This window comes from Rattus norvegicus, chromosome 5 (genome assembly GCF_036323735.1).
Source record: "Rattus norvegicus strain BN/NHsdMcwi chromosome 5, GRCr8, whole genome shotgun sequence".
Taxonomy (NCBI): domain Eukaryota; kingdom Metazoa; phylum Chordata; class Mammalia; order Rodentia; family Muridae; genus Rattus; species Rattus norvegicus.
The window spans coordinates 80,826,486-80,840,053 of NC_086023.1; the positions used below are offsets into that span (position 1 = coordinate 80,826,486).

Sequence of the window (13,568 nt, forward strand, 5' to 3'; positions counted from 1 at the left end):
TTGTCTTTGTTCCCTCTTCCTTTTCCTCATCTCCAGAGAACTTCTCACTGGTTCAAGAGAATCACATTTTGTTCCCTTAGAGAAAAGTCTTCTGAGTGAGCAATGGCCACTCTACACCCTGTCTCAGTTTACTCTGGATGTTGAAGCTGGCCTTTGACAGTTTGGCATTATTATTTTTTTAATGAATCTAGTATGTTCCCTTCAAATGTCCTATAAATGGTACCACAAACACTTTAAAGACACAGAGGTTTAGATGACAATGCAAGTGTAATACTTGAGTGAGAGTAATGCTGACTTAATAAAGACATTAACACATGCTAAAAAACATAGAAGAAACAGATTTTTTTTCCCCTTTTGGTCAGCATGACCTAAAGACTCCCTCCCCTTTCTTTTTCAACCCTAGCTGCCCCAGAACTCCATGTGTAGACCAGGCTGGACTTGAATCCACAGAAACCTACTTTACTTTGCTTCCTGAGGGTTGAGATTAAAGGCATGTGCTACATGCCTGGCTGAGGTTCCTTAAAAGAGTAAAATTCTGAGAGAATTGGGCAATATCTTTAACAGTAGTGGAAAAACTGTCCAATCTTACGTGCATTTTAAGTTTTTAGCAACTTATTACTACTGCATATGTATGGTATATACATGTTTGCACTGTGCCATGTGTGCATGTAGGATCAGAGGGCAACTCTGTAGGTCGGTTCTCTTCATGTGGCTTATGACAATTGAACTTAGGTTGTCAAGGCTTTGCTGGCCCAAAGCCTAAATCTAGATAATGAATAATTGCTTACACGCAAATAATTGATAATAAAAAGGTCAGGTGAGAATGTTGCTCAGACGATCACTGGTAGAGTACTTGAACCCAGGAATTTAAGAACTTCCAGGACAATATAGTGAGCTATGATTTCAAAATAAAGCCTGTGGGAGCTGGAGAGATGGCTCAAATGCTAAGGGCACCTTTTGCGCTACAGAAGGCTTCAGTTCAGTTCCCAGCACCTAGGTGGTGGTTTGCAACATTCTGTGACCTCAGTTCCAGGGCATCTGAGACCTTGTGCACATACTCTTACATGTTAACAATAAAGAAATAAACCTAAATTTTCAAAAGCTTTGTGATTGTGTTTATTATTGTTGGATTGATTTTATTCTACTGCTTAAATAAATTGTCTTAGGTGTAGGAACTGTATCTTATTTCTCTCTGTATTATCTGAAGTCAAACATGAACTAGTAGACATCTGCCTATTTCTTCATTTCAAAGTCGTAATGGTGGGGAAAGGACTAAGACAGAAGGAGAAGACATGTCTTTTGATTAGTACTTTTAGGTTAACCATTGACTTTAAGGTTGGAGAACCTAGCCCTGCCTGGTGGCTCAGGCCTTTAATCCCAGCACTCAGGAAGAAGAAGCAGGCTGATTTCTGAGTTGGAGGTCAGTCTAGCATACATTGTGTGTACCAGGACAACCAGAGCTGCACAGTACGATCCTGTCTCAAAAACAAATAACAAGTAAACGAACGAGAAGAGGCCCAGGAACATGGACAGCAGAGTACCAGTCATTGAAACAGCCATCCTAGACATCAGTGCTCCTGCCTCAGTTAGCCCTCAGTAGCCTGAGTGGGAACAAGAAAGTCAGAAGGTTAAGTCAAACCAAGGGAAGCAGTTTTAAAGTAAAGTGCATTTATAAAGAGGAACTGGAAAGGAGCTGCAGTGTTCACTGTCAGATGTTCTACTTCCTTAACAACTAATGGAGGAACAGCCAAATCAGAGATTGCACACAAAACTTTCTCTAGTCTTTTCTTCATTTTATTTTATGTGAGTGTTTTGATTGCATGTATGTTTACGCACCATTTGCATGTCTGGTACCTAAAGAGGCCAGAAGTTGGTCTTGGATTCCCAGAGACTGGAGTTACAGATGGTTGTGAGCTACCGTGTGGATGCTGGGAATTGAACCCAGTTCCTCCAGTGCTCTCAACCACTAAGCCATCTCTCTGGCTCATTTTTCCTATTCTTAACCTTAAGTTCGATTCTGTTTTCCTAGCTACTACCAGGAACAAAAATTTATCTGTGTACCTTTCTTTGTTGAGTCTTTTATCATCGAATTGTCTGTGTTTTATGCCTAGGACCCACAGTCATATGTGTAAAGTATCTTCAATCCTTAGTTAAGCCTTCTCGGGAAAGTAGATTGAGACAGGAAGAACTTATCTTGGGTCAGGAATCAGGAGAAGAGCACATGACTGTCACTGTCTGCCTAGTCAGCAGCAGATTCTTTGATGCATGAAAGTTGGGAGCCTTAAAATTCCTTCATAAGCTTTCCTCAAATACTCTCACATAGCAAAGATTATGAAATTAAAATATACCTCGAGGCTGGAGTGTGATGGCACATGCCTTTTTAATCCTACCATTCAGGGTAGGAAGACAGATCCCTGTGAGTTCAAGGTCAGCTTGGTCTATATAAAGAATCCCTGGCTTCATAATGAAACCCTGTCCCAAATAAATAAATCTTTAGATATTCAAAAGGTCCCATATACAGACATACACAAAACAGGTTGTGGCTGAACATCCAGCCAACAGCTCAGAGGCTGTAAATGTTTTTGGTGACATAGGAAAGAAAAGAAACAATACCCAATTAACTCAAAAATAATGGAGCAACTAAATGAATTCAAGTGGAGCTAAGTGGGTACAGGCATTCTCAGGTGGGGACCTGGGAGGATGAGGTGGTGGGAGCTCAATGTAGAGCCACTCACTGGGTATCAAAAGATCTTAACCACGGAAGACCAAATAAGAGGGGCTGGAGAGATGAACCATAGGTAAAGTGCTTACTGTACTGAGTTCGCATCCCATAACCAGTCTAGTCAAAACGGCAAGCTCGAGTTCAGTGAGAAAAACCTGTCTCAAAAAAATAAAGTGGAAGTCTACAGAGAAGGACCCCTGATACTGAACCTCTGTCCTCGACAAAGATCTTCACAACATACATATACCCCCGCCACACACACACACACGCACACACGCGCACACACACGCACACACACACACAAAAAATCAAAAGAAAGCCCGTCATTTTATGGTCACTCCTATATTGAATGCCCAGTATTCTAGATATTATTGGTAGGATGATTGGCATATTGATGTGTCAGTCATTCCTTAAGCAGGTTCATCACGATGCACAAAACTTGTAAAGCAGATGTTCAAAGAAGGGCTCTGCAAAGATGTGAGCTTTGCAGTTAAGTCTGAAGGAAGACAAGAGGTCCACTAAGACAATGCAAGGAAAAACACTGAGCTAATTATTAAAAAGAAGGGGAGGAAATCCTGACTGCCATTAAAGACTTCTATCCCAAGATAGTATATATGATGTTTGAAGGCAGAAGAAAACGAAAGCAGTCTTTCCCATTGGCTTTAAGCCTTAAGGCTTAAAAACTGTAATTTCTCAGGCGCTTCGTGAGCAATCAGTATGCACCAGGAGTTACTGTTCTGAGAGCTAGACAGAAATTAGCAACATACTCTGTTCAGTCGGGGCTTAGATTTCAGAAGGTTCCATGTGCAAAGACTCGTGGAAATAAGGAAGATAAAGCAGTCTATTCCGCCCGAGACTGTGAGGGCAGAGAATCACCAAAAAGGTAACATCCTCTGAAGGATGCCAGAGATGACCCACCAGGTCCTGGTTCAAAGTGTCACGGGGAAGAGAAAGTCTCTTGAATTTACAGCTCACATATTTATTATAGGAGCTGACTCCTTTATAAACTCCGAGGCAGGCAGTCTCCCCAGCAATCATCTCCATTTCACTGGAGAAACCGTGATTCACAAAGCAAAAGGGTGTCAAGGGAGGTACCAGGTCCTGAACCCAGATTGGCCATTCCGACGTCGCTGCTCAGAATGCAAAGTCTGAGCCGTGGAACTTGACCAGGGTCTGTCTAGACCCGGAAGTTGGGAAGAGGCCTGAGAAGAGACCGACCCCTGCAACCACCCGCCAATCTCTCAGCCCAGCGCTCCGGCCCAGTTTCTCAATCACTCACCCGCCGCTTGGCGAGAGGAAGTCGGTGTCATCCTCGTCTCCCGCACCGAACATCACGTCGGCTTTCGCCCAGCTGAAGGGAGGAAACTGGATGGTACCAGGGCCTGTCACCGCCGGTAACGTAAAACGCCGTGGCGGCGAACTGCTTTCCGGCAGGACAAACTCTCTCAGGGTAGTGAGGCCCAGAGGAGACCAGCGGTAGAGAAGGTGGAGCAAAGGCAAATGAGGAGGTGAGCTCCCAGTGACGCAAGGCCTCGCCAGCCCTCCGAGGGGGTGGAGTTCCTAGACTCTGAGCGATGATTAGTCAGAGGGCTCAGGGGGCGGGGCCAGGGCGAGAATCGGCGGCCTTTACTGCGGTCCTGGGACACGTCGAGCCGGGCAGTAGTTGCGGGGGCTTGGGAGAAGTCCAGACCTGGTTAGGGATCCAGTTCTGAGAGGAAGACTCAGGCGGTGGGGCTTGCCCTGGGAAGGTAAGTAAGGCCTCTCCCCTCCCTTTCCCAAACCCGGTGTGTTCGCTGTCCTTTTTCCTCCCGAACCAGGACCCCCGCAGCTCCCTTAGGCTGGGCGGAAGGAGAAAGAGCCCAGGACTAAAAGTCATGGGATCTGAGCCGTGCGGTGGCAAGGACCCTACAGCGACATTGCTGTTATGACCTTAGGCAGGGTGCTCGGTGCCTCAGTTTCCCCATCTACACCAAGGACCGAGTGTCCAGTGTCTCTATATGCGGTTTGCCAAGATTTTTAAATCTCTGAAATCATCGAGTCCGATCCGGGTCTCTTCGTAATAAGCTAATTTGCTGACAAGAACAGGAGAACTAGCCACTTGGGTCCGAGGTCACACAGAGTAAAGGGCAGACCTGGTCCTTTGTATCAGGGTTTAGAGAGCTGATGAGTAAAGAACCCTGGCCCTTAACTAGACTGTGTGGCATACGGCTTGGGAAATGACCCTGTTTCTAAAGTCCAGATAGGAGAGATCTAGAAGAGCTGGGATATTCGGGAGGGTGGATGATGGACGGGACTTTGGAGGTAGAAAATCCTCAGCCCGGTTTTGCTGAGCTGAGTTGCTGCCAAGATTTTAAGTCAACATTAGTTGTTGCTGACTTCTCCGCCTCCAGTTTTCGCCCTCATCGTGATTGTCTTTCTTCTGTATTTCTTTGGTTAACCTGGTATCGTTTTTGAACGATCTTGAACTAGACCTGGCTTAGCCACGCTGTGGATAAGCAGGTAGCGTGTCCCAGTCCATTTCCACAGATTTCGTTAGAGTTCTTCCTGTTTTCTTCCCAGTCAGGTTGGTCCTGTAAGTATCCCTTACCGCAATGCTTTAGTCTCTTCTGATGATACTATAAAGAGACTGGTAGCTCTCTCCCAGAGAACTTTGTACCTCTTGGCACTTCCCCTGTGGGGCTTTTTAATTATAGTTTTTGAACTAACTTGTAAGTCTTCTTGCCCGCAGTGGATTCTCATTAATTTTTTATTAGATTGAATAATATAATTTATCTTTGTTCCCTTGTTCCTTAATTTACTCTCGGTTTTTTTTACCCCCGTGTGACCCAAAGAGCCCAGCAGTGGCTCTCATCTTTTATAGGTAGCTTCCAGAAAGATAAAAATGCTGTACTGGCTGTGAACTGTCTGGGTTGCTTGGTCCCTTTTGTTCATTGAAGGTGACTGTACTATTGTCTGAAACTCCAGGGGAGGGGGAAGGGGAAATAGTGTAGTCAGAAATATTATATGTTACTTAGAATATTTGTGAGTAAATTGTTCCTGTTTATCTGCGGATAAGGCTGTTGTTGGTCTGCTTCCTGTGTTTATTTTACAGATTAAGGTGGTTAAAGCAGTGCAATCCGACTGTTAAAGCAATGATAAACTGCAGTCTGTGCAGTAGGATTGGAGCCTGGAGCATCAGCTCTGTTTGACTTGTGAACTTGAGTGGGTAGGGATGGATGGATCAGTTCCAACCCTGCCCTGGGTCTGGTCACTCCAGCACTAAAATATTTCAGGAATGCTTTGTTTATTTACTTTTATTCTTTTTTTTTTTTTTGAGATGGTCTATTTGTGTAGCTCTGGCTGCCCTAAAACTCATTATGTAGACCAGGCTATCCCTGAACTCTCACAGAAATACACCTGCCTATGCCTTTCCAGTGTTGGGATTAAAGCAATTAAAAACAAAAACAGAGAGAGAGAGAGAGAGAGAGAGAGAGAGAGAGAGAGAGAGAGAGAGCGCAAAACCCAAAAGAGCATCTGAGCTCTTTCCCTGCATTCTGTGTGGAGGTGTTTCTCTTGTGAGTGTTTGAAATTGCCTTTTAAACTGTTGTGTTTGGTGATTGGGACACTCTAGGCATCTCTGATCTTGAATTTCATTAGCAACATGAGAAAAGGAGAGGTGGAAATGAGTCTTCCTCAGTTTTTCAGGCTTAGAATTAGAAACATAGGATCTGGTATATCTGGAAAGCCAGTGTTCCTGGATTAAAAATACCCAGGAGACCTGAATTCCTGTCCCCTGGCCTCGATAACTCACTCCAACTTTGGGCCAGGTTCCCTAAACACCTTAAGAAAGGAACAGATCAGATGTAAACACATCTGCTGAGAAATAAATAGAACCCTGACATCAAGTTTGAGTTCAGTATTCTTGTTCATTTTCTTAACCATACAGCTCTGAAATAGGTATCTGATGTATTGATTATCAGGTGTAGTGGCAGACCCCTTTAATCCTAACATTTAGGAAGCTGAGGCAGGTGAATCTCTGAGGATTAGAAGCCAGCCCGGTCCACACAGTAAGTTCCAGGCCAGCCAGAGTGAGAATTGATTTTAAATAATACAATTATGTATGTGTACTATGTGTGTGTGTTTGTATGTTTGTATTTATTCCCTGAAGATTAAGGAAGACTAGGAGGCAGCAAATTTAATAATTCCTTTCAAGTCAGACTTGCAAAAAGGTGACAACTTTTATAACAGGCAAATATTAATCTCCAGTGGTAAAGAAATATGGATTGAATGGAGATTAAAAATGTTTCTATAGTATTCTATTCACTCAAGTTACTAAAAACAGAATGTTATAAAACCATTACAGAAATGTCACCTGAGAGTCTACTGTGTGTAGATTTTGTGTAGATAGCGAATGAACACTCTAGGAAATTATTGTAGAATATCAAAGTAGGAAGAGATTGTATCTCTTCATTATAATCTCAGTCATTATAATCCAAAGGGAAACTTGATTGAGGTTTTTAAGATTAATACCAGTGCCCTATGTAATGTTCATCATGCCTTACCTCAGCCAATCTTCATGACCCATGTTCTAGGGATTAAACACTTCCTTTGAAAGCTCTAAACTAGCTGGAGTGTAGGTTTACATGAGCAGTTTGAAGATGAGTAGGAATCCAGAAGGAAGCTGGGAGGGGGTTTTCCAGGTTGAAAGGGCCACTTTAGAAAGCACAGGTAGGTTCGTGTTTCCATGGTGCCAGCAATGGAATCCACGGTTTTGCCCATCTTGGCAAGCATTCTTTCACTGAGCTACATAGCAGCAGCCTAAGGGGGGCTTCGCAAAGGTTGCCCTTTTCCCTGCTGCGTGCACTTAGGAAGGACTGTGACAGCTAATTAAAGTATGCTAAAGTATGGAACCATACACATTTTACACGTCTTTCTCCAACTTAAAACACAAGAGTCCTCTGTGAGTTTTGTTGTTTTAAACCTAATACCTCAACTTTTACTTGGAAGATGGTTCTCAGAGATCAGCAGCAGCCTACAGACAAATCTTATCTCCGCTGCCTGTTTTGGTAGTTTTGTTGGAACACGACTGTGCTCATTTATTTACATATTATCTGTGGCTACTTCACAGTGGTCCCTCATGCTGTGAGAAAAGAGTCTAAAGCCTGAGCCATCCAGAGAGGAGCCCTTTCTCCTGGAAAAGGATTTAAACGTCTTAGACACAATTTTTGTTTATTACAGAAGACACAATGATGTAGAGACCACACCTTGACTGCTTTCAAGCCCTCTACTGAAACTGCCTTCACTTCAGAATCCTGAAGGCAGATTCGGGGGCAGGAGGTGCCACTGGATTTTTTTTCCCTTTTTCCCATTGTGGCCATTGAATAAATCTCTTCTTCATCAGTTAAATTCTAGGGAATTTTTTAGGATTCTTTTCTGACAGTTTGAGGTAATATACACAGAGAATTAAAAATTATTATTAGAATCCAAAGTGACAAGTTTCCAATTAGATCAGCATGAAATGATTTATGCTCTTTGGCAGTCTGGTTTGATTTTTCAGACGGGGTCTCAGTGTGCATCCCCAGCCACCCTGGAAGTATGCCGACCAGGCTAGCCTCCAAGTCACACCTTTCCTGTGCCTTTCAGTGCTGGGATTATATGCATGGCCTGATTAACCTTCTTAAAATCCAGTTAGTGTAGGTGTCTACAAAGGAAAAGTTTGTCTTTCTTGGGTAGGTAGCCCCTTTCCTTCTTCCTAGTAATCCTGGAACATGGGATCATGCAGACTGGTTGAAGTGAGGTAAGGCGTGGTAAACACTACTTGGGGCACAGATAGTAATCTTAAAAGCTTCAATCCAGTTTCCCTTTGGATTGTAATCTCAATTCTGAGTTGAGGAAAACAAAGTTCCAGACTGTAAATAAACTGAAATGACTGTTGTAAGGTAATAATTAAGTGTGAGTAGTCTCTGATCCTTAGCTGGACTGGTGGCTGTAATCTCAGCATTGGGGAGAAGAGGAGTTCGGGATCAGAGAAGGCAAGTAGATAACAAGGTTGAGGCCAGCCTGTGTGCGTGCGTGCCTGCCTGCGTCTTAAATGTTTCTGCTCTGTAGGTCATCCCTTTGCCCTCTTTGTTTCTGACTTGTTTCTATTGCTGAGGTTTTGTCCCAGGAGCAGTACAAGAGAGAAAAGATGACATAATTATCACTAGAAAGTTGAAATGTTTATAGTGACAAGATTTCAACTGAAGTCAAATAAATCACCCAGAAAACTCTGCCTTTTAAATTTGCCAGGCAAGCTTGACTGGGGGCAATTAGGACTTGGGTGCTCATGCCTGTACCCCACATTCAGCTCTTAGCACTCACTAGAAAGCCATCTTTATAACAGGTCTCTTGTTTTTTGTAACTAGGTATGAAGTCTTATACTTAATACATTACAGTATTAAGTAACACACACACACACACACACACACACACACTCCTTGTAGTAGTTCTGGGAAGAAAATGCTTTTGAAGTCCCATGGCTTTGAGTTGTATCATTTTATGATTTAGGTAACATCCCCAAGCAGAGGAGGGGCCCATCCTTAGGAATGCAAACCCCGTGGAGAAGGAAGGGGTTGAGAAGGGTCCACCCTACCTCTTTTCCTTTACACAATGGCCCCAGGGTTTTGTACACAACCTGCTTTTGTAGGCTGAGGACATTATGCAATGCAGCATGAGATGGAAGTGTGCCTCCCAAAAGTAAACTTGGAAAAATGGCTTGAGAGCAAAACGTTAGCAGTACATTAATGGACCTTTTCTAGCCTTCCCTAATTCTTGTTAAAGAACAATTTGGATCAATCTCATTGTCAAGCAGTTCAGAGTACTGTGTAGTCATTTGGTTTCTAAAATAAAAGGGGGATGCTGTTAACTATGTACCCATAGTGTCTTAGCTCTTTGTTTTTTAGAGGTTTCACCATGTAGACCAGGCTGACCTGGAACTCAGAGATCCACCTACCTCTGCCTCCCAGGCATTGCGATTAAAGATCTGAACCATCACCCAGTTCTCTTCTTTTCAGTTGTTCTCATACTGCACTTCGATAATGTTGTCTTTTGTTAATTAGTGGTTTGATGGGATGCTAGTTCTTATATATTTAATTGCAGTATCCTATTAAATTAAAAAGAACAATTCAACTGTTTTCTAATTTCTGTTTCATACCGTATTCCGGGATCCTCCATTGAAATCCTCTGTAACTAAAGAACAGATTAAACAATGAAAGACCTTGGACTGTAGCAAGTACAGTCTGCCTTTGACTTCAGCAAGCAAGTAGTTGAAGAAATGCTTTGCCCCTGCATGTACCTGAGTAGCTAGTATTCTTTAAATCAAGTGACCAAAAGCTATATACTTTGGGAAGAGGAAGCAGGAAGATCAGGAATTTGGGGTTATCCTCAGCTACTTAGTAAGTTCAAGGCCAGCTTGGGCTATGTATTTATTTTGTATGTTATGCAGGTGTGGGTACGGGCATGCATATGTGTAGAGATCAGAGTACAATTTTGTGGAGTCAGTTCTTTCCTTTCACCTTATTGGATTCTGGGAATTGAACTCAGGTCTCCAGGTTTGCCCAACAAATGCTTTACCCACTGAGCTATCTCACTCATGTTTGGTTATTTTGTTTTGTTTTTGTTTCGCATTGTTTTCTTTAATATCATCCAGCTAATGTGTGACAAAGTTCAGTCTGTGAAATATAATGCAGCACTTGGCTCCACTCTGATAGTCTATGTAAAGCATTCTAAAATCTTTACATAAATAATACTCGAAATAGTTCTAATTACGGGACTGAAACTCCACCCAGACAGCAGTGGAGCAATAAGAGAAGGAAGAAAGAGTTCGTGTCGTGCTTGCTTGATTCCAGGATGTGGTTTAACCAGCAACAAAAGGGAAGCAGAGAAGTGGAGTACAGTGTCCAAGAGATCCACTCCCCAGTGGACTTGGGACCTTCTGCCATTGCATAACTAAAGAACCTTTCAGTTCGTTTGTCGGATCAGATTTGAGTTGTATATGGGGAACAGACAAATAAAAGCTTTCTAAAGGCCTTTGTGAAGAATGTATTTCTATACCTGATCTTCTTTGTGAGGAAAGGTGAGAATGGGCCAAAGGAAAGAGCCTCCATAGTGCTTACTGCCAAAACAGGATATATGGGGCTCAGAAACACCTGCCTAGCCACCTCCCAGCAAACCATCTGGAGACATGGAGAGCAGAGCTGAGAGAGTCCCACTGCAGAAGCAAATGTAAGGTTGGCTAGGAAGGATGTTAATGGCATTCTCCAATAACATGTGCCTTGGTTTCCCCATGCGGAAAATAAAGACATTGGACCTGACCGTTTAGTTTTTGAAGCTGTACGTTATGTGTACATACTTTCCCCTTGAGAATACTTTTGTAAATCATACCGTGTAGTGTGCCCTGCTCCTCCTCCCGACTCCATACCATGTCCGAGGTCGTTCTGTAAAGGCATACGGACATCCCTTACTCTAAGGCACTGTAGAGCATTCCGTTTTCTGGAAATGTGGCAGCTAATTTAATCAGTGAAGACTTGGGTTGTGCTTTCCGTGTTTTTGGTGTTACAGTCTGTAGTGTGTAGCTCTGTGCATGTGACAGCTCATATATTTGCCCGAATATCTTGAGCTGTTCAAGGTGTCGGGATGTCATAAGAGTGATAACTGTAGCTGACTTATGTTTTGTACGGTTTTAATCACCAACGCACAGGGAAAACCATTTGAACGTCTGAACTTCTATTATTAAGAGACCAGGTCATCAATGGGGACATTGAGTAGGTCACTTTGTCAGCCATGAAAGGACAGATTCCATCCTTAGCAGCCCAAGGAATTCTCTGAAACGTATAGGAACATTAAAGATACTTTAATATAGGCTCAGATATGGAGATTAAGAGAAAGACAGACAGATGTACTTAAGCTTCCCAAAGCAAGATGGACCCAAGTACGGGTGTGGGCTTCCCTAGGAGAATATGTACCCAACTGTCTAGATTAGCCATATCTCATTTTGGTGGTTCAGTCTTTAAAAAGTTGCCAAGAACCGTGTTTTCTTTTCTCGTTTGATAAGTGAGGTGGCTCTGTAGAGGACTTGGACAGAGCTGATAAAGCAAAACTAGGAGCCACTAGTATTGCACAAGGGGTTGTTTAGCACGTGTCCCGCTCCTGTAGATGGGGTTTCTGCTGAGAATCACAAGCTACACAGGTACGTTACCTGTGTCAGAGTTCTAGACATTTTCTAGTGCTTTTCAACATGGCATTCCTTAAAGAGCTCACGTACAAGATGACTATTCTGAACTTAGAGGAGGGACCATGTCCCAGGCATACTTACCTTGCTTACGTGTAGGAACATTGGCCCTTGAGAACAGTCCACAGAGGGAGGGAGACTGTGAAGAGCACCATGCCGATGTGTTTTCCCTCTTCTCAAATATTGTAATAATTATGGGATATGGCTGGTAACTTTCTGAAGTATGGGACACCTTCACAGCCATGTCTTTCTGAGATGAGAGACTATAAAGCAACTCAGAATTGTCAGCCAATAACTTCTTTTTCTTTATTATTATTATTATTATTATTATTATTATTATTATTATTTTGAGTCAGGGTCTCTTGTGACTAGGCTGGCCTCAGATTCCTTAAGTAGGTGAAGGACAACCTTGAGCTTTTGATTCTCTTGCCTCCACCTCTGGGGTCTTAGGAGTAGAGGCATGTCTGTCACCACATCCAGTTTCTCCCGTCATACTTCCTTAAGCATAGACTCTATGCAGCCTTCTCGCCCTCTTTCCTCACTGCCTACATTCTGCTGCTCAGTTCCCAAAGCATTTCTGAAATTTGCTGTATGCTTTTGCAGCTTTAAGTCAGAGCCTTCTGTCCTTTTCTGTGTGGATTTCCTGTGGCCCCTGGGGCAGTGGGTACGAAATGAGGAACCCTTCCAGGTTCCTGCCTGTCCTTTTCCTCTGCACAGCTTTGTCACCTTTCAACTCCTCGTCCCTTTGTATATTCCAGAGAAAAGACTAAAGGCAAGCAGCTGCCTTGAGCTGTGTGTGAGTGTGAGTGTGTGTGTTGCAGTGATGCATGCAAATGCCTTTCTGTTTTCCAATGTCATTCTTTGTTGAAAATTTGGAACATTGTTTTGCTGGCTGTAGAGGGAAGCACACACAGTAGGCGCAGCATAAGGGGTATGTCAAACACCATAAATACACTTTATGTGTGTGAAACCATAGAACTCAAAATGAGGAGATAACTTTTATTTCGGTTTAATTTTTGTTTGTTTGGGGGTAAGGGTTGGTTTTGGTTTGGGTTTTATTTTGTTACTGTGTTTTTGGTTTTTGTCATTGTTTTGAGATAGGGTCTCTCTATTATGTAGCTCTGACTTACCTGGAACTCACAGGGATCCACCTGCCTCTGCCTCCTAAATGCTGGAATAAAAGGTATATGACATCACAACTCCGATCTCTTACAGTCACCAAGATGTACAGTAAGAAGATACAATGATTAGTGTTGATTTTTTTTTTTTTTGGATTTTAGAATAAAACTCACATGTTGACCAGGCTGTAAGCATTCATATCTGTGGAATGGCTCCAATGAACTCCGAGGGGCAAGCAATAACCAGGTCAACTGTTGAACTACCACTCCTAGAAATTGGAGGACAGAATTGTAGACTAACACACGGCTTCCCTAGGCAGCCCTACTGAAGGATCCCAGTCTTCCAGGGAAAGTTGCTGCTGGATGATTGAAGGCCCTCAGGCCACATTTTCCTGGTTAGGTAATCTGTCAGAGGCTCAGAAACCTTCCAGAAAACTACCTATGAAAAGAGTTTCCTTGTTATGACTTCAACAATACTAGA

General features: G+C 43.0%; 2 protein-coding genes across 7 annotated transcripts in view; one reads left to right on the plus strand and one right to left on the minus strand.

Moving 5' to 3' along the window:
• Window positions 1-4,137, minus strand: part of Fkbp15 (FKBP prolyl isomerase family member 15) — a 64,267-nt gene extending 60,130 nt beyond the window's left edge. For 4 of the 5 annotated variants that reach the window (XM_039111062.2, XM_039111061.2, XM_063287935.1 and 1 more), the window contains exon 1: window positions 4,002-4,137. In XM_039111062.2, coding sequence (XP_038966990.1) covers window positions 4,002-4,054 — 53 coding nt within the window. In that variant the 5' untranslated portion in view covers window positions 4,055-4,137. The remainder of the gene's footprint in view (window positions 1-4,001) is intronic. The other variant, NM_001427372.1, reaches the window with a different exon arrangement.
• The window catches only part of Slc31a1 (solute carrier family 31 member 1), a 29,237-nt gene continuing 19,757 nt past the window's right edge, over window positions 4,089-13,568 (plus strand). Inside the window, exon 1 of one of the 2 annotated variants that reach the window (XM_039109222.2) lies at window positions 4,089-4,230. The gene's annotated coding sequence lies outside the window, so the exon portion shown is untranslated. 2 annotated transcript variants of the gene reach the window in all.